The following is a 26,495-nucleotide window of genomic DNA, read 5'->3' on the forward strand; positions in this document are numbered from 1 at the left end:
TTCAGGTTTTAGTCACTCTCACTAGATTCCCAAAGCAGCCTACTTTGGAACAAGAGATCACTAAATACTCCTTAAAAACCACTAACTCTTCTCAACTATAATAGGGAATGAATGAAGCCAGTATACTGAAATGTGAATAATGAAAAACTAAAAAATATGAAATATCCCCCAAATAATGAGGCAAACTCAATAGAATGAGCATATGTACACGTGTGCCGCATTTTATGCAATTTAGGTGTTAAAAAAAGTTGTGTGTGAAATGAATTTCTATGATCTGAATATTTTAAATAGGCCAAAACGTCCTGTTATTTAAGGAAATTCCATAAGCAGATCTTTTTGTAAAGAAAGAAAATCTTTTGTAAAGAAAGTAAATTTACAAAAATTGTATTGGACTTGTACTGGACTAAGGAGAAAATCAATCAATAGGGTTCTACTTTTTATATCATGTCTAACTTGTTATAAATAAGACAATGAAAAGTGAAGATGCCTACACTGATCTGTGTTTGATTCAACACACAGCTAAATCTACCAACAAAAAGTTTTGATTTAGCACTTGCAAACAGACTGTAATTTAAATAGCACCACTAAAGCAGCTTCAATGTTACAGCTTAAACATCATTAAACAATTTTAGTTTATAAATTGATTAGGCATCCACTTACAGTAGACATTAAGCATTCCTAATTCTAAATGATCATACTTTTTTATCACAATCAAATAAACTTTTGGGTACTGTAAAATTAACACTGTGGTTAATTTTTGGCTTTAAAAAGTTGGCCTGCATTTGAATGTTGCAAATGGAAGCTAAATACCTAGTTGAGTGATAATAATGATAGGAAAAAAAAAAGTGTAACCACGTTTATAGATTACTGTCTCTAAAATCTTGTATATATCACCAAATACAAGGTACAAGTGTCAAAAGCAGCTTCCAGCTGCCATGCTTATCAAATTTTTGAGTGTAGTACTTGAGGAATGAGTGAAAGAATTACTTTTTGTATTTTTCTGACTTTCGTCCCCAATAAGAAAGTGGGAACTTTGACAAAAATAATATTAGGTTACAGTATTCTAATACAAAAAACATAGAATTTCTTAAAATTAAATGATAAAAATCCAAAACCAGTCAAACTCAAAAGCCCCTTGACACCATTCGTATGTAGGTGGTCTTTAGGATTGGATGTAATCGTGGGGTTGGGAAGATTCCAGAACAGATGATCTCAACTCTGGGCGGTGACAGTAATACACCTTTCTCCAGACAGCATTACTAACTGATCTGGAGTTGATCCAGAGAGAAGAGGAGACAGCAAAGGAGCAACAGAAAGCTTATCTGACAGAAAAGAATATGATGAAGGACAAACACGAATCATGAACACATGGAAAAAGAACCAAACTTTTATTCTAGTGTCAAGGTTAAAAATATCAGCTGCGAAACCACAGATGAAATATTATTATCCTTATTTTTAACTATTTTTATTTACATTGCTACTGATATACTCATTTTCTTCAAAACTGGAAACTGAGCTAAACTTTTAAGACAATAAACTAGAGCTCAAAAAGATCTACTCACTTAGATTCATCGTAAGGCGTTTTACAAATACAGTAAAGCTTCGTGTCCTTCTTCGTTTCCTTTGAGGTAGTAGAGATCATTTTCTTCTTCTTCGACTTGGAGCTTGAGTCTCTTTCCTCTTCTCGCTTCCTCTTCTGGGAAGCCACAGGCAGCGTGGCCGTGGCCGTGGCCGTGGCTAGGGGGCCTGAGTGCTGCGGCGGGGGCGGAGGCGGCGGGGAAGGCGGAGGGGCTGGAGGTGCCGGTGCTGCGGCGGGGGAGGTGGCAGCGACAGCTGTGGCCTGCACCATGTCTTTTTCCTTCTTAATTTTCAGGTCCCTCTTGAGCTCTTCCTGTTGTCAATCAAAGAATATAAGACCATCAACTGACTTATGTAACGTTCTGGCCAGAGGACGTTACATCACCTCCCTTGTCTGAGTAGCTCCACGGTTTACTCTAAAGTGAGGGGGTCTTGCTAACTCCAAACAAGAGGGTTCTTACTACACCTTAAACCCAATTAAAACAACTAGAAACAGAAGATGAAGATTACACAACAACTAGAAAACTGTTAGCTCTCTTCAAAGGAGGTCTGACAGCAAGATGAGCACGTCTGTAGAAAGAACGGCCCCTCCCGCATGCTAGGGTCCTGGCCTGGTCATTGCAGTCATCACTCAGGACATGATTTCAAGTGTCCTCCTCGCCCACTGGCTGCTTCCTTCCGGCCAATCTCCTTGTGTGTCCTCAGAGTGAGTCTCGACATGAACTGGACATGATACTCCAGATGTGGCCTGACCAGCCCAGAGCAGAGTAAGACAGATGTGCCTTATTTACTGTGCTCCTGTGGCTAGAATTTAAGACTGCAAGGAGAGCTATTTTCTCAATACAAATTTTGCATAAATTAAAACACTTTTTCCCATGTGAGGTATTTTACAGACACACCTCTACTACCTAGTGCTACAACTTATTCTTAGAAATGATGATGAAAGAACTTGGACTTCCCTGGTGGCGCAGTGGTTAAGAATCCGCCTGCCAATGCAGGGCACATGGGTTTGAGCCCTGACCCAGGAAGATCCCACATGCCGCGGAGCAACTAAGCCCGTGCGCCACAACTACTGAGCCTGCGCTCTATAGCCCGCGAGCCACAACTACTGAAGCCCGTGCGCCTGGAGCCCAAGCTCCACAACAAGAGAAGCCACGGCAATGAGAAGCCTGCGCACCGCAACCAAGAATAGCCCATGCTCGCTGCAACTAGAGAAAGCCCATGTGCAGCAACGATGACCCAACACAGCCAAAAGTACATAATAAATAAATTTAAAAAAAAAGAACTTTTATTTCCCTAGAGAAAAATCACTGTGATTGGCATTCATGAACAAGCTTGGTGTAATTAAACCAGAGCTATGACCAAGTTTTTGAACATCAAAAAAATTCTAGCAAATAAACCAGAATGATCCTGGTTTAATGAACCTCTGTCCTCTATCTGGAGTCTAAATAGTCTTATAACTGAGAAGATGTGCTGTGTGACAATTCTACAGTCCTTCTCTATTTAAAAACAAAGTCTGAACTTTTTCCTAGGGAAGAAAGTAAATCTTGAGTTTCATTTTCCTAATACTATGATGTGTTTATAGCATAAAGAGATGGATTTTAGGAAAATCAAGATCGTCAAGGCAGTGTAGTAGGTACATACTTTGACATACCTCTTCAAGAACATTCCCATGGTAGTAAGATATAAAAAAGAGAAAACTGAGAAGACAGCCATGCTTGAATAAGATATAAATGTCTCTATGGAACGGAAACACAAAACCATGACCAGGGCTAAAACTGCAGGCCTCCTGGGCTCCAGATTCAGAACTGGGAAGTGCAGGCTCCCTGCTGGATGTTAAAGGCTGGCTGTGCTACACTAGGCTTCTCGAGGGAGGAAACCAAAACAAAACTGCTCTCACTTAAAATTCCAAATGCAAAATCAAATGAAAAACAATAAAAACATGTAATGTAAAAACAAAAAAAGAAAAAGCAACCAACAAAAATCAATAACCGAATCTGAATTTACTCCAAGTGAATCTTTATGTTTTATAGAACAATATGACAACAATATGACAAAAAACTTTATAATATGTATGATATTCAAAGAGTTAAGTTCTATTAAAAATGAGCAAGAAATATTGAAAAGGCAAGCAGAGGGGGATGGAGGAGGGAGGAAAATGTAGAAGCCAACACATTTTTAGGACGGTGAAACTATTCTGTATGATACTGTAATATGATTCTGTATTCTGTTATGTAACGATTATATGACATCACACATTTGTCAAATGCACAGAACTATACAACACAGAGTGAAACTTAATGTAAACTATGGACTTTAGTTAGTTAATAATAATGTATCAATACTGGCTTATGAATTGTACAAATATGCCACCCTAATGCAAGATGTTAATAATAGGAGAAACTGGGGTTGGGGGTAGCACATGAGAACTCTCTGCTTTCTGCATAATTTTTATGTAAATTTAAAACTGCTCTTAAAAATGAAGTCTATTTTTTAAAAAGGCAAGCATAAATGATATAAGAACAGGTAGATATAAAGGACCAATCACATATGTTGAAAATAAAAAATAAAATCTTTATAATTAAAAATAATTTTTAAAATATGCTAGTACATATACGTTTGAATGTTGTTCCTCAAACTAAATCTTAGCAATAAATTCTATAGTTAAAATAATGCTGAACGTTTCCTTTAAGTATAATTTTTCTTCCTCATTAGATAAGCAATACACTGTCAGAAACAACACCACGACTGTATACTAGAGTATTTGCAGTAGTTGTTAACATTTTAAAATGGCTGCATAGTATGTACAGTGCAGAAAAAGAAAAATGTTCAGTATATGTTGTCTCCAGCGTGATTCTGATTTTGTTTAAAATGTATTTGTATGTGAATACATTTATTAAAAATAATATATATAAGCTATATCCTAAAATTATTTTAAAACGGTCATCTTTGGAGGGGGGATGATCAAAGATTACCGACTCTTATTTTTGTTTACTTGGACAATGGTCGTGATCTCAGTATTTATCTAGCAGTGACTACCTTACTGAACTCTCTCTTAGATCTTAATAATTTTTCTTTGGGGTTTTGATATAATAATCATAACATACACAATAACAAATTTTACCTCCTTTCTTTCTTTGGCTTAACCTTATCTAGAATTTCTAGAGATGCTAAGCAATAATGTTGATTCTGGGCACTACCGTCTGGTTTCCGACTTCAGTGGGAAGATCTCTAATGTCTCAGAATTATGTGCAGTGTTTGTTAGTAGGATGATCAGTGTTTTCTTAACATCTCTCACCTTCTTAAAATGTACAAGGCACTTCTAGGGATGCTTTATATAGCCCACTTCTCTTTTAAAAAACTGTTTAAGTATGTATGAATAGATGTCTTCTTTCAATTTTCAACAAATTCCCTAAGTAAGCAGAGGATTAGCCATGCCTGCAGATCATTTACAAGTCAAGAAAGAAATCTGGTCCTATTTAATGAGCACATTTTATTTTTCTTTCAACATTATTTTGCAGTTTCTCTGTCTACCTTTCTCAAGAAACGTGGCTCCTGATAACTTTTGGCAAGACTGCGTCACAGACAATAAGGGCTATTGCCAAGAGGGTCCTCGAATGTTATAATCAAAAGACTAACCTTCCCGAGTGGCTAGTTTAGAGATTACAATATACATGTAGATACAAAAATCTCTGTCATGTTTTAAAAGACATATGTCCCACTGCCTCTCACTCTAGGGACAAAAATGTAAAATCTAGAAAACAAGCTCAAATTTTAAGCTTAATCGAAATTTCAAGGGGAAAAGAGGAATAAAACTTGATGCTGAACACTGGACACAGGAGGATAGAAAATACCTTCTTACCTGCACTTCAATTTGTAGATCTTTGTCCAGCAGCGCCCTCTTTTTCAGTATTTCGGCTTTGAGTTGCTCTTTGTGCTTGAAGAGCAGTGCAGAGAGCTTGCTGGCATTCTGTTTGCTACGTTTCTGTTCCACACTCTCCTCTCGCTTCCGTTTTTTTGCTGCCTGTTTTTCTTCTTTATCTATCTTATCCAAAATATACTTCATCACCTGGTTACAGACAATCATTCTAGAGAGAAATATACAATCTATGTAATGCTGGGCATTTCATTCTGAAAGGCTTAAGACACAATTTTTCTATGTCTTTACAGTTGGTACAAACTTTCTGTGACTGGGAAGCTTCAGAGCGATTGGAACCAGTTATGAGCATCTATTAGTACTGAGTGTTCTCATTTAATAAACTTCAATCAAGATAAAAACAACACAAACTCAAAACTCCTGTGTGTGTATGTGTGTTAAAGAGAAGAGACTGATATACAGTGAGACCCAGTGTAATGGGTTATAAACATTTCTCCTTACCTTTGATTCTCTTCTCTTTCAGCTGGAGTCATGGTCTTTTTCTGTTTTAAATGTTCTATTACAGCATTATGCTTCATCACCACCTTCAGGACAGAACAAAATCCAAAAATGCATATTTTATAATGACTACAAGTTGGTACACAGGTAACAACAGTAGAAATCTGAGCACATGTATGTGTTTCCCAAAGAAACTAAGAATTTTACATTGTAATACAAATAAAATGAGAGCTACTGTGTGGCCCGGGTGCTTATCACGTACCCGGCACTGTGCCCAGGGAAGCAGCTGACATTACCTTGTTTATTCACCGTAACAACGCTGAAAGGTAGGGACACTTTTATAAATGAGATAGTGAGACATAAAGAACTTACTAACTTGTTGGAGATTAAAGAATTAATACAGCTCTAATTTTAACCCAGCTATCATCCTCCAATAACCATGTTTTCAACATTATGCTCTCCGTCCCAGGCATTCATTTTAAAGATCACCCCACCCCTGCCCCACTGCCACCTTGTACAGAGATTAGGGTAAAGACAGACATTGTAATAATTCTCAGTTCATGGACCATACAGTGCTAAAAGCTGGGTAATAATGCATTTTAACACATTATATATGACGTTAATTTTTTAAGAATATTACTATACATCTTCAAAATCCCTCTGCTGCTGAAAACACTTCTAACAACATTACAATCATCAAAGTTGCTAAGAGACTAGATCTTAATTATTCCAACCACTAAAAGGAAATGAAAGTTCTGTGACATGATAGGGGAGTTAATTATTGCTACAATGGCAGTCATATTACAAGATGTGAATGTATCAAATCAATAAGACATATACCTTAAATTAAATTTATACAATGTTATATGTCAAATATATTTCAATAAAAAATAAAATAAAAAGTGCTTCTACATACATGACCTCATTTAATCATTACAGTAACCCTGTGTGGCTGCAAGAGAGAGAGTTTTAATGAGGATATAGCTCAGGGAAGATCAGTGGGTTTCACAGACTGTAAACAGGAGACCCAGGAACTGGGTTCTCCTGACTTGGGAACACTTGAAACCCACACAAACTCCTGACTAGTGCTGAGCGCTGCACATTCTCCCACAATGCTATAGAGGATGTCACTATACGTGTGGCTTCGTTTCAAGCAGAATAATTCTAACTCATCTAAATTGCCTTACTTCACTACAAAGCTACTGCACAATGCCACTTTTTATTTATGCTATGGAGTCATACTATTTAAAGCTTTTTTTTTAACGAAGGTGTGGCTGGAAACACAAATGAGTTTAATCTGTCTATAAAATTTGCTTAGCCTACGTGCAAACTAAGGAATGACAACTGCAAATAACTTCACAAAGAAATTGCTGTGATGCCTGAAGTGGCTTCAAAACTTAGTTAAACCTTCAGGTTTCATATCAATGATACTTAAACTTCCTAAGTCCACTCTTTCCAACTTAGTTCTCCCAAAATACACGCCGTTTTTCCAGTAAGCACTGACTGTCTACATCCAACAGAGTTCCAAACCGTTAACAGTCATTCAGTACGTTTTGGTCAATCCAGTGCTGCTTCTAACTTGCAGCATCAATGACTTTTGTGTCTTATTTAAGGAAAGCTAACACAACCAAACGCTAAGTCTAATGCACAGCACAATAATTCAAGCTACTGAACATGCTGCTTTTACTTAATAACTTTACCTGTTTCTGAATGATTTCGCTTTGATTAGAAGCTTGGAGAGTGTGTTCCCGCTTAATTTCTATCTGTTGCTGCTTCTTCTTTTGCTGCTGATCCCTGAGTTGCTGAACCCTTTGCAACTGCTCTTGCACACTGGCTGCCTGCACTGTAACCACATTCTGAATCTGGTGAGTCTGCACAGGGCTGCTTTGCTGCATCTGAACGGGTAACTGGAGTTTGATCTGCTGGGGCACACCACCTTGCTGAGCCTGTATCTGAGCCACAACCTGTGACTGAATCTGGGAGAGAACCTGGACTTGTTGCAGCTGCGGCACAGCAAGGACTTGGGGCTGAGGCTGCTGTACTTGGAGCGGAGGATGGGATGGGGACGAAACAGTAACTTGGCTTAACGTTTGTCCTGATGAAAGAGTTTGAGTTGAAGACTGTACCTGGGGTTGTGACTGTGGCTGGCCCTGGGAAGGTGGCTGAAGAGATGTGTGTGGCTGAATTGGAATCGGCTGTGAGGCTGTAGTCTGACCCTGGGACTGCTGTCCAGGAGACACTTGGGATGGAGTTGATGGACGCATTCGAGTCTGTGGTGGACTCTGGACACGAGCAGGAGACTGTCCTTGGACATTACTCTGAGGCTGACACTGTCCTGCACCTTGGGGTTTGGAGGACTGTGTTTGGGTGGGCTGTGCTTCAGGTGGGACGTGGGAGGCAGCAGTTGCTTGGGTCTGGGCTTCAGGCTGAGCTGGGGACGGGGGTTGGGTTGGGGGCTGGGGCTGTGCGGGCTGAGCAGTCTGAGGCTGGGCTTCTGCAGGACTCACGCTCGACGGCTGAGCTGGAGGCAGGCTCTTGGCTGGCTGCACCTGTGTCAGGGGCGATAATTTACTCTGTCTTTGTTCACTTGTACCTGCGAAAAGGAAAGACCAAATATTTCTTACTCTAGAACATGAGACTGGTTTAAGAAGAATTTGAAGGGGATTTTCTGAAGGTGAGAATTCTGCATTTCAGTACAGAAGACTGATGCCCTAGAAATGCTCCATCTAGAAACACCTAGGTCAGGACTCTCCTAAATTGGGGAACATGGGCCCTGTTCATGGCTGCCCTCCGCACATTTCGCTAAGTCTCCAGAGGGCTGGCTTCCAAAGGAAGGCGCAGTCTCTGGAAATCAGCCAGGTCTTCTGGCCCAGGCTAAGGCCAGCCCACATTCCTCTCCTATGGCGTAGCGCCAGTGAGTGACGGCCGCTTGCAGCAGGAGGCTCACCGAGTGCTCTGGTCCTGAAGCTCCCAATCGTAGGTTATGAGCTGGAAATACCCACCTGCCCTGAGAGCACGTCATGACTCAATCAGCTCCTACAGGCTTGGTGAGGAGTTAGGAGTGGGCACAGTCACCACGATACTTTACTATTTTGTGCCAACCCCCCGCTTTCTATAGTTTTTAATGGGGGATGGTGGTGACAGGGAGGCTGTCAGAGCAAGAGATCTGGTCAAGCTCTTGTGAGGCTGACCAGTCAGCTGCGACACTCACCAGCTTGAGGCACATCCTCCCAAAGACAAATACCGGTCCTCTGGCCCCCTCTGTCACCCAGCTACCCGTGACACTACCATGCAGCATTTCCGACAAGCCCAGGTTCTACCTGCTGCTGTAGTGGAAACAGTGGTGGTGGTGGTGCTGGTTGCCGTGGCCGTTGTTGCCAGTGGGGTGAAGAGGAACCGCTGGACGGTACCGTTCGGCATTGCGGCTTGCATCAGCTGCTGTCCTGGACCGGGAAGTACAGTCACCCCTTGAGGTATCAACTGCAACTGTCCAGTAGTTTGGCCTTGTCCTTGAATCACTACTGTCAAACCTTGATTGCCACCCTATGGAAAAAACACACAACATGTGAACAGTGTTCAAACCATCGATCTGCAAGTATACCATTTTTAGGTCGAACAGATCCTTTAAAATAATGAACATATGTATCTGAATGTCTATGGAATGGTACCAAGAAAAATTCAGATAAGCTAAAATAAGAATATTTATTTTAAAAGATTGATGGTGTTTAGTGGAAAAAACATGAACTAACAATCCAGAGTTCCAGTCCGAGCTCTCCAAATGGACAGCCAGGTTATCTGTCTATAAGTAATATCGCTCCTCTGGATCTAAATTTCCCAATCTATAAAATAAGGGTGTGAAGTGAATAACTAAGGTCTGCACAAAATTCTGATTTTAAATCATCTTATTTATATTCATATTATTTTATAACTTTCAAAGCATCTTTAGACATACTTTAGACATGCCTCATTTGATTCTCACAATAGACTTGTGACTTTGTGGATTAGGGAGAGAAAATATTACTACAATCTTCCTACCAATTAGGAAACTCAAGTTAGAAAGTTCAAGTCTCTTACCCAGAGTGAGAGAGCAAGTTCAAGGTGAGATATAATGAGAAGCCCAGGCCTCCTAGTTTCAGTTTTTTCATTATGTACCAAATGACCTATGGCGTGTGTTGGTGTGTGCCAACATATAGAAAGCTTAGGGTTCTGACATGGAATGCAAACACCATGTGAGGAAGGTCACTAATGTCTGAGTAATCATCCAAATGGGGACTAGGAACTAAAAACTCCATCTGCACTGCCTCTTCTGTCCAGGACTTCTTAATCCTCAACTATCAGGAACATGGTGGAGAATTAGAAAGCAAACGTAAAAACAAGCCACCCTAAGTTCCCAACAGCCAAAACTGATGCTACAAAGTTCCTACAGTGAGGCTAAGCTCCATGCCTCCATGCACTTTACTCAGGAGTCCCTTACTACAGCAGTCCCCAACCTTCTGGGCACCAGGGACTGGTTTCGTGGAAGACAATTTTTTCACGGACGGGGTGGGTGGGTGATGGTGCAGGCTGTGATGCGCGGGACGGGGAGCGATAGGCAGCGGCAGATGAAGCTCCGCTCGCTCGCCCACCCCTCACCTCCTGCTGTGTGGCCTGGTTCCTATCAGGCCGCAAACCGGTTGAGGACCCCTGCCTTATTCACTGTTGCTTTTCTAAAACATTTTTGTGCACAGTCAAAACTACATAAAACACCAAGTATAGTTTAAAGAATAATTATAAAGTGAACGTCTATAAAACCAGCATTCAGGTCATCACTGCCAGTATCCAAGAAGGCCCCCATGTGACCTGCTCTGATCTTAATTCCCCTCCTTTGCCCTAGAGGCAAGCACCACTCTCACTGTTACAATAACTGCAGTTCTTTATAGTGCGACCACTAAGCCCTCTAAGGGCCACAGACTCACAACTTCAGGAGCACCATTCAGGAAGAATTCAAATGGTGTCCCTTCCAGGTAGGCGATGCAGCAGGCCCATAACCCTACACATGTAGCTAGTTTTGCCTGTTTCTGAATCTTATGCAAATAGATCATAATGTAATTCTGTTTGTTGCTTGCTTTTTAGTTAGCTCAGCAATGTAGTTCTATGTGGCTGCTGTTTGTTCATTTCCATTGCTGTAGGAAGGCAACTTATTTATCTAATTGACTGCAGATTGACATTTGGGTTGTTCCCAGTTTTTGACTCTTATGAACAATGCTGCTGTATATATTCATGTCCATCATCCTGGTGCTCAGACGAACAAGAACTTCTCCAGGAAACACACCTAGAAGGAGAACTACTATATGACGTGGGGCATGTGTCTTCAACTTTGCTACATAGTGTCTACAGTTTTCCAAGGTGGCTAAACCAATTTATACTACGACCAGGTGTGTACGAGAGTTCATTCTGCTCCATGTCTTTGCTGTCTCTTGATTTTGTCTGACATTTTAGTTTATACCAATCTCTTAGATATATGGTTTTAATATGCATTTCCCTCATTACTAACAAAACTCAGCAGCTTTTTGGATTTATGGACGTTTAGATTTCCTCTTTTCTCGACAAGTTTGTTTGCTCTTTTTTCCTACCGAGCTATCTGGATTTTTTTCCTTCTTAATCTGTAGTAGTAATTCTTCATGTATTCTGCAGAACTGTCCTTGGCTGGTTGTATTTATACCTTCCCTCATTCTTTTCACTCTTTTATAATGTTTGATGAACTGAAGTTCTTATTTCTAAGGTTGTTGAATTTAGAAATCTTTTCCTTTATGGCTAGTATTTTCTGTCTTTAAGAAAGCTTTCCTGGGCTTCCCTGGTGGTGCAGTAGTTAAGAATCCACCTGCCCATGCAGGGGACATGGGTTCGAGCCCTGGTCCCGGAAGATCCCGCGTGCTGCGGAGCAAGTAAGTCCATGTGCCACAACTACCACACGTGTGCTCTAGAGCCCGTGAGCCACAACTACTGAGCCCGTGTGCCACAACTACTGAAGCCTGCGTGCCTAGAGCCCCTGCTCCACAACAAGAGAAACCACTGCAATGAGAAGCCCACGCACGGCAATGAAGAGTAGCCCCCGCTCCCCGCAACTAGAGAGAGCCCGTGCGCAGCAACGAAGACCCAACGCAGCCAAAAAGAAATAAATAAAATAAATTTATTAAAAAAAGATAAAAAGTATTTTTGACTCTAGGAACCAGCCATTTAAAAAAAGTAAGTACATTTTTAAACGTCCAAAGATAAGTACGTGTCTTAAAGCTTACAGCAAGAGTAACTAAGATCACTTGTAAAGTTAAAATGGAAGTCACATTACTTACGTGGCCCTGTGTCAACTGGGTGAGTTGAGCCATGGTAAGCTTCACCTGTCCTTGCTGGGGGCGAGGGGGCTGTGAGGTTGAAGGCTGTAGACTTGCAGTGGGTGCTCCTGAAGTTAATCCTTTCTGTGCAGGTGTTGAGGAAACTGTACTAGGGGCAGAGATCGCAGTGGAAACAGGTTGCCCTCTGATGATCTGCGTCACCACCTGCTGAGGAGTACCTATGTAAAGAGCAAAACATTAGAATGCTTCTATGCCCTAAGCAATACTCTGAGTTGAAATGTCGTTCAACACTTCAGATGAATGTATTCTTCTCAACTTTCAAAAAGACTGACGGGATGCTGACATACTGATGCACTCAGCCATATACCCACACCCAAAGGACGCACCTGGTTGTCAGTGAGCCTGTTTCCACTCAGCTCACTAACCACCACTCTCCCATTCCTGCTCTCTGCAGTAGTCAAAAAAAAAAAAAATAATAATAATAATGCTCTTCCTATGAATCTAAAGCCAAGATGACAATAGGGAAGATGGAAGAGCCTATGTAAAATGTACATTAGGCTGCCTTTCCTTAGGAATATAAATGAAAAGATAATAATCTAATATATAATTAATTTATGTGACTTTTAAACAAAACATATAGAATCTGGAATATTCTGGGACAATTATATTTATAAATGAGTTTTTCTTATAGCTATTTGCAAGTTAGTTTGAGAGAACCAAGAGGGCAAGAACCCCTGTATCCTCAATACTAGAGCAAGGTGCTCAACAAACGCTTCCATAGTTACTGCTGAATAAACATCTATAGAATGAATGAAGTTTAACTGAAATGGCTCCATAGTCTTCTAAAAACTTCTGTTTCTCATTTAACCTGATGAAACTAGAAGAAAAAGCAGGTGGTAATTATTTGGCAGCTAATTTTACACTTATAAAATCTGAATTCATTATTAATTAGTAAATATTATATTTCTGAAATTTTGTATTCACTTACTGTTTTTCCTCATATGTCTACATATATATTTCTGTGTATATTTTTTTTAATGACCGGTGCTTAATATTATTGCATTATGTATAAAATTAAACCTATTTTGACATTTAGAACAATTTCCCTTTTTCTTTTTTTAAATAATACCCTGGTGAAATCCCTGCTTATAAATTTTTATGTGCTTCTAATTATTTCCTTAGAATAAACTCCTCCCAAAATTACTGGATTCATAGCAGGAACATAGTTTTAAATTGAATTTAGAAAGGTTATACCCATTCATACTCCATAACCACTGGGTGCCCATTTCACTGAACCCTTTCCAACCCTATCACTAAAGTATCACATTCCAGCAATCAGAAATAGTATGATAGCATCACAGTGTCTGCATTACTTCAGTTGGTCTACTTTCCTTTGGTATCATGCTCCTAAATTCTGGTGGCTTGTAAATATGCTATAGAAACTGGCAGTGTAAGTTTTTCATCATTACTCTTTCTTCTAAACTTGACTTGGTTATTGTTCTCCACTTATTCTTCAAGATGAATCAAAAAACAGTACAGTGGGGCTTCCCTGGTGGCGCAGTGGTTGAGAGTCCGCCTGCCAATGCAGGACACACGGGTTCGAGCCCTGGTCTGGGAAGATCCCAAATGCCACGGAGCAGCTGGCCCCGTGAGCCACAATTACTGAGCCTGCGCATCTGGAGCCTGTGCTCCACAAGAAGAGAGGCCGAGATAGTGAAAGGCCCGCGCACCACGATGAGGAGTGGCCCCCACTTGCCACAACTAGAGAAAGCCCTCGCACAGAAACGAAGACCCAACACGGCCATAAATAAATAAATTAATTAATTAATTAAAAAAAAAAAAAAACAGTGCAGTATATATACACAAGTGCTTGAATTTGAAAACTTCTGGACCCCAACACTCTGTCCTTGTACTGCAGTTTGAGGAATAGTTAATGAAAAGTTACTTTCTTTTATCACCTTATATTTTCTTTTTTCCATCTTTATTGGACTATAATTGCTTTTCAATGTGTTAGTTTCTGCTGTACAACAAAGTGAATCAGCTATATGTATACATACATCCTTATATCACCTTGTATTGATATGGTGTCATCATAAACACAGATGGATAAAAGGGCTCGTATTGACTGATTATATGATGGTCATTCAGATGATCCCCAATATGTACATGTTCAATTATGTCTAGATTATCATCAAAACACAAATGCAAAAATTAAAACACTTTTTATTACAACCTGGGAGTGTTCAACTTTGGGAAAGGCTAGCGTGGTGGTAGGAATAGGGATAAGTTGACCTGCACACACTCAGACACACACTACACACATCCATCCACCCTCTACCTCTCTGACCACAACTCCTATGACTCTTACTGTCTTCACTGGGCCCCACCAGCCTCACTGGCCACCTTGCTTTTCATATGACACACAAGACACACTCATATGTGAAGCTATATATTCACATATGCAAGTCTAAGTATATTACCATTTATCATCCATAAACTTTTCTTCTTCTTTACATTAGTTTTATCTTTCCTTTTAGTTGGCTGCCTAACTGACAGCTATTTTTAAACATGAATAGATACTGAATTTTACCAATTGTCTCTGTAGCATTAACTGAAATAAGGAATCATACTTTCTTCTCGGGTAAATTTTGCTTAGGCATTAGGATATTTCCTTTAAAAAAATACTATACTATGTTTCATATTAGAATTATGCTAAATTTGTAAAATGAATGGGAAAGAATTTATCTACTCCTTTCCCCTTATGGCCTGCAACTATTTTTTATAAGAAGGAAATTGTTTCCTAACCACTTCAAAGAATTTTATCCATAAAACCATGAGGTCTGGAATTCTTTTTTGTAGGTAATACTATGGCAACTTTCCAAATTTCTTTCCTTGATGTGAGTCATTAAGACTTGAAATTTATAAGCATAGTATATAATTATGCCTTGTTATTCAAACAGATTTAGTTCCTTCTATTTTTATTGTACTTTCTCATTCCTACATTTTGTAAACTAGCATTTTGTTCCCCTTTCTCTAGACTTGCAAAAAAATGGTTTAATATTTGCCTTTTCTGTCTTATAATCATTACTTATACTTTACTTCCTTCTTCCTGTTTTCATTTAAGACTTGTAACAATATATATTTTTCTAACTTCTGGTTAAGATTTAATGTGGGTTTTTTTTTTTTGTCTGTTCACCAATGTGTTTCAACTGCCTAGAGTAGGTGCTCAAAAATATTTGCTGAATGAATGAATTTGCCTCTCAGTTTAGCTTTGCAGCCTGGCTTAGCTGCTACTTGATAATCTGTTTGTAATGACACATTTGATGTTTCTTTAACATAAAAGTTACTTTTGAGAACATACTTTTGAAATTCCAAGCAAGTAAGCGTTCTTAGTATAATACCTTAATGTTAATTTCTAGCTTTACTACAAAAAATGTAGCCTATACACATTCTACTTTTTGGAATTCATCAAGGTTTTACCTATGGCTCATTATAAGACCATTTTCACACAAATAGCTCATAAATATTTAAAACTAATGTGTATTCCTAAAGGTACAAAAGTTGATACAGTCTGTTTCTGGTCTACTATACTCCTGTTAATCCCTCCTTGATTTCAAATAGTTTTTGCTTTATACACTTCAATGACATCTTATTTTAAAGATCCAAGATTGCACCTTCACTGCAATCTATATCTTTAAGCCAAATATAAAGTGACTTTCTAAGTAGCTCTAAGATGGCGGAAGAGTAAGACGCGGAGATCACCTTCCTCCCCACAGATACACCAGAAATACAGCTACACGTGGAACAACTCCTACAGAACACCTACTGAACGCTGGCAAAAGACCTCAGACCTCCCAAAAGGCAAGAAACTCCCCACGTACCTGGGTAGGGCAAAGCGGAGAGATTCCCGCACAGAGGATCGGTGCTGACCGGCACTCACCAGCCCGAGAGGCTTGTCTGCTCGCCCGCCTGGGCGGGCAGGGCTGGGAGCTGAGGCTCGGGCTTTGGTCAGAGTGCAGGGAGAGGACTGGGGCTGGTGGCGTGAACACAGACTGAAGGGGCTAATGCGCCACAGCTAGCCAGGAGGGAGTCCGGGAAAAAGTCTGGACCTGCCGAAGAGGCAAGAGACTTTTTCTTCCCTCTTTGTTTCCCGTGTGCAAGGAGAGGGGATTAAGAGCGCTGCTTAAAGGAGCTCCAGAGACGGGCGTGAGCCACGGCTGAAAGCGCAGACCCCAGAGACGGGCGTGGGACGCTGGGGCTGCTGCCGCTGCCGCCAAGAAGCCTGTGTGCGAGCGCAGGTCACTGTCCACGCCCCACTTCCGGGGAGCCTGTGCAGCCCGTCACTGCCGGGGTCCCGGGATCCAGGGATGGCTTCCCCGGGAGAGCGGACGGCGTGCCTCGGGCTGGTGCAACGTCACGGCGGACTCTGCCGAGCGGCTCGCCCCCGCACTCCGTGCCCCTCCCTCCCCCGCGGCCTGAGTGAGCCAGAGTCCCCGAAGCGGTTGCTCCTTTAACCCTGTGCTGTCTGAGCAAAGAACAGACGCCCTCCGGCGACCTACACACAGAGGCGGGGCCTAATCCAAAGCTGAGACCCGGGAGCTGTGAGAACAAAGAAGAGAAAGGGAAATCTCTCCCAGCAGCCTCAGAAGCAGTGGATTAAAGCTCCACAATCAACTTGATGTACCCTGCATCTGTGGAATACATGAATGGACAACAAATCATCCCAAATTGAGGAGCCAGGAGTCAGTGCTGTGCCTCTGAGGTGGGAGAGCCAACTTCAGGACACTGGTCCACAAGAGACCTCCCAGCTCCACATAATGTCAAACGGCGAAAATCTTCCAGAGATCTCCATCTCAACACCAGCACCCAGCTTCACTCAACGACCAGCAAGCTACAGAGCTGGACACCCTATGCCAAACAACTAGCAAGACAGGAACACAACCCCAACCATTAGCAGAGAGGCTGCCTAAAATCATAATAAGGCCACAGACACCCCAAAACACACCACCAGACGTGGACCTGCCCACCAGAAAGACAAGATCCAGCCTCATCCACCAGAACACAGGCACTAGTCTCCTCCACCAGGAAGCCTACACAACCCATTGAACCAACCTTAGCCACTGGGGACAGACATCAAAAACAACGGGAACTATGAACCTGCAGCCTGCAAAAAGGAGACCCCAAACACAGTAAGATAAGCAAAATGAGAAGACAGAAAAACACACAGCAGGAGAAGAAGCAAGATAAAAACCCACCAGACCTAACAAATGAAGAGGAAATAGGCAGTCTACCTGAAAAAGAATTCAGAATAATGATAGTAAAGATGATCCAAAATCTTGGAAATAGAATAGACATAATGCAAGAAACAGTTAACAAGGACCTAGAAGAACTAAAGATGAATCAAGCAACAATTAGAAACACAATAAATGCAGTTAAAAATACTCTAGATGGGATCAATAGCAGAATAACTGAGGCAGAAGAACGGATAAGTGACAAGGAAGATAAAATAGTGGAAATAACTACTGCAGAGCAAAAGAAAGAAAGAAGAATGAAAAGAACTGAGGATAGTCTCAGAGACCTCTGGGACAACATTAAACGCACCAACATTCGAATTATAGAGGTTCCAGAAGAAGAAGAGAAAAAGAAAGGGACTGAGAGAATATTTGAAGAGATTATAGTTGAAAACTTCCCTAATATGGGAAAGGAAATAGTTAATCAAGTCCAGAAGGCACAGAGAGTCCCATACAGGATAAATCCAAGGAGAAATATGCCAAGACACATATTAATCAAACTGTCAAAAATTAAATACAAAGAAAACATATTAAAAGCAGCGAGGGAAAAACAACAAATAACATACAAGGGAATCCCCATCAGGTTAACAGCTGATCTTTCAGCAGAAACTCTGCAAGCCAGAAGGGACTGGCAGGACATATTTAAAGTGATGAAGGAGAAAAACCTGCAACCAAGATTACTCTACCCAGCAAGGATCTCATTCAGATTTGATGGAGAAATTAAAACGTTTACAGACAAGCAAAAGCTGAGAGAGTTCAGCACCACCAAACCAGCTTTACAACAAATGCTAAAGGAACTTCTCTAGGCAAGAAACACAACAGAAGGAAAAGAACTACAATAACGAACCCAAAACAATTAAGAAAATGGGAATAGGAACATACATATCAATAATTACCTTAAATGTAAATGGACTAAATGCTCCCACCAAAAGACACAGATTGGCTGAATGGATACAAAAACAAGACCCATATATATGCTGCTACAAGAGACCCACTTCAGACCTAGAGACATACAGACTGAAAGTGAGGGACTGGAAAAAGATATTCCATGCAAATGGAAATCAAAAGAAAGCTGGAGTAGCAATTCTCGTATCAGACAAAATAGACTTTAAAATAAAGACTATTAGAAGAGACAAAGAAGGACACTATATAATGATCAAGGGATCGATCCAAGAAGAAGATATAACAATTGTAAATAGTTATGCACCCAACATAGGAGCACCTCAATACATAAGGCAAATACTAACAGCCATAAAAGGGGAAATTGACAGTAACACATTCATAGTAGGGGACTTTAACACCCCACTTTCACCAATGGACAGACCATTCAAAATGAAAATAAATAAGGAAACACAAGCTTTAAATGATACATTAAACAAGATGGACTTAATTGATATTTATAGGACATTCCATCCAAAAACAATAGAATACACATTTTTCTCAAGTGCTCATGGAACATTCTCCAGGATAGATCGTATCTTGGGTCACAAATCAAGCCTTGGTAAATTTAAGAAAATTGAAATTGTATCAAGTATCTTTTCCGACCACAAGGCTATGAGACTAGATATCAATTACAGGAAAAGATCTGTAAAAAATACAAACACATGGAGGCTAAACAATACACTACTTAATAACGAAGTGATCACTGAAGAAATCAAAGAGGAAATTAAAAAATACCTAGAAACAAAGGACAATGGAGACACGACGACCCAAAACCTATGGAATGCAGCAAAAGCAGTTCTAAGAGGGAAGTTTATCCCAATCCCATCTTAAGAAACAGGAAACATCTCGAATAAACAACCTAACCTTGCACCTAAAGCAATTAGAGAAAGAAGAACAAAAACACCCCAAAGTTAGCAGAAGAAATCATAAAAATCAGATCTGAAATAAATGAAAAAGAAATGAAGGAAACGATAGCAAAGATCAATAAAACTAAAAGCTGGTTCTTTGAGAAGATAAACAAAATTGATAAACCATTAGCCAGACTCATCAAGAAAAAAAGGGAGAAGACTCAAATCAATAGAATTAGAAATGAAAAAGGAGAAGTAACAACTGACGCTGCAGAAATACAAAAGATCATGAGAGATTACTACAAGCAACTCTATGCCAATAAAATGGACAACCTGGAAGAAATGGACAAACTCTTAGAAATGCACAACCTGCCAAGACTGAATCAGGAAGAAATAGAAAATATGAACAGACCAATCACAAGCACTGAAATTGAAACTGTGATAAAAAATCTTCCAACAAACAAAAGCCCAGGACCAGATGGCTTCACAGGCGAATTCTATCAAGCATTTAGAGAAGAGCTAACACCTTTCCTCTCAAACTCTTCCAAAATAAAACAGAGGGAGGAACACTCCCAAACTCATTCTACGAGGCCACCATCACCTTGATACCAAAACCAGACAAGGATGTCACAAAGAAAGAAAACTACAGGCCAATATCACTGATGAACATAGATGCAAAAATCCTCAACAAAATACTAGCAAACAGAATCCAACAGCACATTAAAAGGATCATACACCATGATCAAGTGGGGTTTATTCCAGGAATGCAAGGATTCTTCAATATATGCAAATCAATCAACGTGATACACCATATTAACAAACTGAAGGAGAAAAACCATATGATCATCTCAATAGATGCAGAGAAAGCTTTCGACAAAATTCAACACCCATTTATGATAAAAACCCTGCAGAAAGTAGGTATAGAGGGAACTTTCCTCAACATAATAAAGGCCATATATGACAAACCCTCAGCCAACATCGTCCTCAATGGTGAAAAACTGAAACCATTTCCACTAAGATCAGGAACAAGACAAGGTTGCCCACTCTCACCACTCTTATTCAACATAGTTTTCGAAGTTTTAGCCACAGCAATCAGAGAAGAAAAGGAAATAAAAGGAATCCAAATTGGAAAAGAAGAAGTAAAGCTGTCACTGTTCGCAGATGACATGATACTATACATAGAGAATCCTAAAGATGCCACCAGAAAACTACTAGAGCTAATCAATGAATTTGGTAAAGTAGCAGGATACAAAATTAATGCACAGAAATCTCTGGCATTCCTATATACTAATGATGAAAAATCTGAAAGCGAAATCAAGAAAACACTCCCATTTACCATTGCAACAAAAAGAATAAAATATCTCGGAATAAACCTACCTAAGGAGACAAAAGACCTGTATGCAGAAAATTATAAGACACTGATGAAAGAAATTAAAGATGATACAAATAGATGGAGAGATATACCATGTTCTTGGATTGGAAGAATCAACATTGTGAAAATGACTCTACTACCCAAAGCAATCTACAGATTCAATGCAATCCCTATCAAACTACCACGGGCATTTTTCACAGAACTAGAACAAAAAATTTCACAATTTGTATGGAAACACAAAAGACCACGAATAGCCAAAGCAATCTTGAGAACGAAAAATGGAGCTGGAGGAATCAGGCTCCCTGACTTCAGGCTATACTACAAACCTACAGTAATCAAGACAGTATGGTACTGGCACAAAAACAGAAAGATAGATCAATGGAACAGGATAGAAAGCCCAAAGATAAACCCACGCACATATGGTCACCTTATCTTTGATAAAGGAGGCAGGAATGTACAGTGGAGAAAGGAGAGCCTCTTCAATAAGTGGTGCTGGGAAAACTGGACAGGAACACGTAATAGTATGAGATTAGATCACTCCCTAACACCATACACAAAAATAAGCTCAAAATGGATTAAAGACCTAAATGTAAGGCCAGAAACTATCAAACTCTTAGAGGAAAACTTAGGCAGAACACTCTATGACATAAATCACAGCAAGATCCTTTTTGACCCACCTGCTAGAGAAATGGAAATAAAGACAAAAATAAACAAATGGGACCTAATGAAACTTAAAAGCTTTTGCACAGCAAATGAAACCATAAACAAGACCAAAAGACAACCCTCAGAATGGGAGAAGATATTTGCAAATGAAGCAACTGACAAAGGATTAGTCTCCAAAATTTATAAGCAGCTCATGCAACTCAATAACAAAAAAACAAACAACCCAATCCAAAAATGGGCAGAAGACCTAAATAGACATTTCTCCACAAAGGATATACAGACTGCCAACAAACACATGAAAGAACGCTCAACATCTTTAATCATTAGAGAAATGCAAACCAAAACTACGATGAGATATCATCTCACACCAGTCAGAATGGCCATCATCAAAAAATCTACAAACAATAAATGCTGGAGGGGGTGTGTAAAAAAGGGAACACTCTTGCACTGCTGGTGAGAATGTGAATTGGTACAGCCACTATGGAGAACAGTATGGAGGTTCCTTAAAAAACTACAAATAGAACTACCATATGACCCAGCAATCCCACGACTGGGCATATACCCTGAGAAAACCATAATTCAAAAAGAGTCATGTACCAAAATGTTCATAGCAGCCCTATTTACAACAGCCCGGAGATGGAAACAACCTAAGTGTCCATCATCGGATGAATGGATAAAGAAGATGTGGCACATATATACAATGGAATATTACTCAGCCATAAAAAGAAACGAAATTGAGCTATTTGTAATGAGGTGGATAGACCTAGAGTCTGTCATACAGAGTGAAGTAGTCAGAAAGAGAAAGACAAATACCGTATGCTAACACATATATATGGAATTTAAGAAGAAAAAAATGTCATGAAGAACCTAGGGGTAAGACAGGAATAAAGACACAGAGCTACTAGAGGATGGAATTGAGAATATGGGGTGGGGGAAGGGTAAGCTGTGACAAAGCGAGAGAGGCATGGACATATATACAGTACCAAACGTAAGGTAGATAGCTAGTGGGAAGCCATAGCACAGGGAGATCAGCTTGGTGCTCTGTGACTGCCTGGAGGGGTGGGATAGGGAGGGTGGGAGGGAGACGCAAGAGGGAGGGGATATGGGAACATATGTATATGTATAAGTGATTCATTTTGTTATAAAGCAGAAACTAACACACCATTGTTAAGCAATTATACTCCAATAAAGATGTAAACCCCCCCCAAAAAAGTGACTTTCTTTGTCCTAGTTATTGTTTCTTTAAAATACTGAATTCGACTCTGTTCAATATTAGTAGGATTATGCATGTCTTCCCTCCGCCTCTCCCTTCTTTCTTTCTTTTTTTGTCCTTTATTTCATGTGTCTTTGACCATCTTTTTATGTTTTACCTTCTGTGGTAATTTGCTTTTAGGAATGTTTCTCATAAATTCACAGTTCGTTTTCACTCAATCTTTACAGGCTTCAACTTTTACTATGGCAGCTTTAACTTATTTACATTAAAAAGGGCAGGCACTGCCTCTGTAATCTTGTTTTATGCTTTCCATTTAAATGCTCCTTAGCCATTTCCTTGATTTTATCTTTTGCCACACAGACTATTTTCTTTGCTTATTCTCTTTACTCCAATGATCTGAATGTATATATCCCATTTACTAGAGGTTTTAAGAACATTTTTAACAAGCATACTTGGACCTGCTTTTCTCTTATTGACAATCCCAGAAATGAAATAAAATCTTATGGCTGTGTCCCATGATGAATCAGAAATTTAGTATGCTTCGAAATCTTAATTCATATTGGTATTTTCCAGTATGTAGAGTGCCAAATACAGAATATTATAGATTTCCTAGAATGAATCTTTAGATGTAAAATGATAATACTGGATGGATGAATACCTGGCTGTACCATCACAGGTGTTCGAATAATTGCCTTTCCTAGTGTTGACTGTTGGAGTGGTGTTCTAATCACCGTCATACCAGGGCGGATCTGAGGCCCTGTGATTACCTACAAATAACACAAAGGACAATGAATTAAAATGTTTTTAAAAGACTAAAGCATGATGGACTTAGAACAGAGATCTTTAAACATTCCATATTGATAAACATGTCTACAGAAATTACAGAAGCTCTTGGACAGTACATATTAAATTATATTAAGCATCAGAATAAAGATAGAACTTTGAGGGGAGAAAACGTAATTTAAATGAGATCGCATGAAATTCCTTGTCACTGATACCAAGAATAGCCTACAGACTAAAAGCAAGGATACAAGACCCAAGAAAGCTCTGCTCTATAACCACCACAGTTGCTCACAGGAAAATGATAAGTCCTATTTTCCCTGAGCTCCAATCCTTATCTGTAACCCAGAGAACACAGGTGCAAGATCAGAGACCAGAAGTTCTTTCATAATTTAAAGGAGAGACTACACAGCATATTATTTTCACTGTTAGGTTTAGAACATTCTCAAGTCTGCCTAACATTAAACTTTTTCCATAATACTAGTGCCAAGGAAATGATGTATCTAATATGTGTGCATATCAGCTGATAGACTAGTTAATGCTGTGGATTATGTTTTCACTCTACTCCTTGGCTGCATAGCACGTCGTTTTCCTGGGTGATCCAGTGTTGCCCATTGTTTTCAATAAAGACATTTTCTTTGTAAAATCCTGGAGAGCAATTCTTATGATTCATAAACTATACTAATGTGCTATTAACTAAATGTTAAAAATTAACGGTTCACTTGAAATATAAGTAACAGATGTTTTTAAAAATCAGTACTTTGTCACAGATTAAGTAAAAAGTAAAGAAAAATTAGAAGTTGGATTAATCCTGGAAGAGGCCATTCTAAAAACTTCAACCAATGTGGTTAACACCAAATAAACCTGTAAAGAACTCTTACTTGGGAAGTGCTTGTAGTTCCTCCAGAACTTGAGGTATTGGGCCTAATCGTGACTGTTGCTGTCCTGGGCTGGAATGAAGTAAAGGTTTGCTGACTTGTACCTGTACTGGATGGAATGATACCCAGGACTTTCTGCTGTACTTGAACAACGCCTTGAAAAAAAGATGAAGAAGTAATTAATTGATAACTGCCCTTTTCATAAAACATCAGGTATTGATTGCTTGGTTCCTGAGGAGAAACCAGGTGTGGCGAGGGTTTATAGTGGGCTACATAAAATGTGAGATCCGAAGACTGAAATCAGTGAAAAGGAAATGAAAAATAATGGCAACAGTATGATCTGGCAAATGTGAATTAAAACTCTTCACATTTCCCTTACCTCCTTGCGTTGCTGGCACATTTACAGCGACAATCTTGCTGTTTGCAGGAAGTGGCAGTTTGGTAATTACTTTTCCTGCCATAGTGACTGGATTGCCTGTAATTTGGAACGTCTGACCTGTGCTGGCAATGGTTGTAGCAGATGTGGCAGCTGTGCTGGTGGCTAATGGGGTATAAGACATTTAATAAGCTTCAGATTTAAAATAACCAGCAACGTAGTGACTTCTAGGAAGGCACCAATGCATGAAATGTGGCTCATTTTGTATTTTTAAGAAAAACATTCCTCTCCACTCAAAGTAAGTGAACCATGTAAATGCTGAAAGTGAAATAATGTAAGAGAGGAGTTTCGCTAATGTAATATTATGAATATTATCTGTAACGAACCTACTGTTACAGTTTGTTTGCTCAATCAGCTGCAGAAGAAAAATAATTTTCTAAAGAAACATTTCATTTCAGTAGGTAAAGGACTGAAATTTCTTTTTCTTGAATGAAAGCAATCTTTCATTTAATCACAGTTGTGTACCTGAATTTGACTGGCCTTGCTTAACCCAGGTAGCAAAGGTCTGATGAAAGTTCTTGTTCTGCTGGAATGTTACTGTAGCTGGAGATCCAACTTTCGTAGTTAGTACCATTTTAGTGCCAGTTGTAACTGAGCCACTTATGGGGGCCACCATAACTTTCTGTGCTGGAGAGATGGTACTAGTTGTACTGTTTGTTGGGGAAGTAGTGGAAGCTGCAATTACTGTAGGCTTCTGCTGTTCCAATCGTTTCTAGAAAAGTCAGGGAGAGAAATCATGAACCAAAATCGTTCCAAATAAAAACACCATTCTGCATCAAGTCCAGCCACAATTCCTCTCAATCTAAGAAAGTGCACCAAATTTCTAAAATATTTAACTTCTGAAAATATGCCCAAATTTACACTTGAATTTAATTTCTTGAGGGAGGCAACACTTTTTATGACTCTAAATCACATATACTTTATTAAAAGCAATAAGGTTTTGGTGACAGAAATTTGAAATGATCAAGTTTTTCCAGTCTGTGCAAAGGTCCAAGCTTTCAGACTGAAAGTGCAAGAGACCTGGGTGATCTTACTGGAGACAGGGATACCTTGCGATTCAGCGGAGGGGTTTAGAACAGACAGACAGCAAATGATGGGACCTGTCATGTTAATTTACCCAATCATAAAGAACATGTCAATATTTAAGTATCACTATTCAAGTTGGCAAACCTGCAATCAAACAAGCTGAAAATAATAAACAATTTTTCTAGACTTATATTTTTCAGTTCAAGGATTTTTACAGAAAAATCCTTTAGACTATTTTATACCGAATGGTATAATCGGATCTTTCAGACTATAGTGTTATTAAAGACAATTTGCATTTCTTTTCCCAGAGATTGCTGCCTTTTCCTGACAGCTTATCGATATGACAGTTTAAGTTTACACATGTAAAAACTACAACTTGATCTTTTTGAATTATGGTTTCCTCAGGGTATATGCCCAGTAGTGGGATTGCTGGGTCGTATGGTAGTTCTATTTTTAGTTTTTTAAGGAACCTCCATACTGTTCTCCATAGTGGCTGTATCAATTTACATTCCCACCAACAGTGCAACAGGGTTTTTCTCCACACCCTCTGCAGCATTTACTGTTTGTAGATTTTTTGATGATGGCCATTCTGACTGGTGTGAGGTGATACCTCATTGTAGTTTTGATTTGCATTTCTCTAATGATTAGTGATGTTGAGCATCCTTTCATGTGTTTGTTGGCAATCTGTATATCTTCTTTGGAAAAATGTCTATTTAGGTCTTCTGCCCATTTTTGGATTGGGTTGTTTGTTTTTTTGATATTGA

The 26,495-nt window shown here is 39.5% G+C and overlaps 1 protein-coding gene across 14 annotated transcripts in view; it reads right to left on the reverse strand.

The window, feature by feature from the left end:
• Nucleotides 1-26,495, reverse strand: part of BPTF (bromodomain PHD finger transcription factor) — a 144,352-nt gene that overhangs the window by 15,781 nt on the left and 102,076 nt on the right. For 8 of the 14 annotated variants that reach the window (XM_060080485.1, XM_060080482.1, XM_060080483.1 and 5 more), the window contains 10 exons: nt 25,171-25,417; nt 24,649-24,810; nt 24,273-24,424; nt 23,270-23,378; nt 12,283-12,500; nt 9,274-9,496; nt 7,654-8,546; nt 5,957-6,039; nt 5,441-5,666; nt 1,563-1,891 (listed from right to left, as the gene is read on the reverse strand). In XM_060080485.1, the coding sequence (XP_059936468.1) occupies nt 1,563-1,891; nt 5,441-5,666; nt 5,957-6,039; nt 7,654-8,546; nt 9,274-9,496; nt 12,283-12,500; nt 23,270-23,378; nt 24,273-24,424; nt 24,649-24,810; nt 25,171-25,417 (2,642 nt within the window). The remainder of the gene's footprint in view (nt 1-1,562; nt 1,892-5,440; nt 5,667-5,956; nt 6,040-7,653; nt 8,547-9,273; nt 9,497-12,282; nt 12,501-23,269; nt 23,379-24,272; nt 24,425-24,648; nt 24,811-25,170; nt 25,418-26,495) is intronic. The other 6 variants (XM_060080487.1, XM_060080484.1, XM_060080480.1 and 3 more) reach the window with 3 other exon arrangements.

The sequence above is a fragment of the Mesoplodon densirostris genome, chromosome 18 (genome assembly GCF_025265405.1).
Source record: "Mesoplodon densirostris isolate mMesDen1 chromosome 18, mMesDen1 primary haplotype, whole genome shotgun sequence".
Classification (NCBI taxonomy): domain Eukaryota; kingdom Metazoa; phylum Chordata; class Mammalia; order Artiodactyla; family Ziphiidae; genus Mesoplodon; species Mesoplodon densirostris.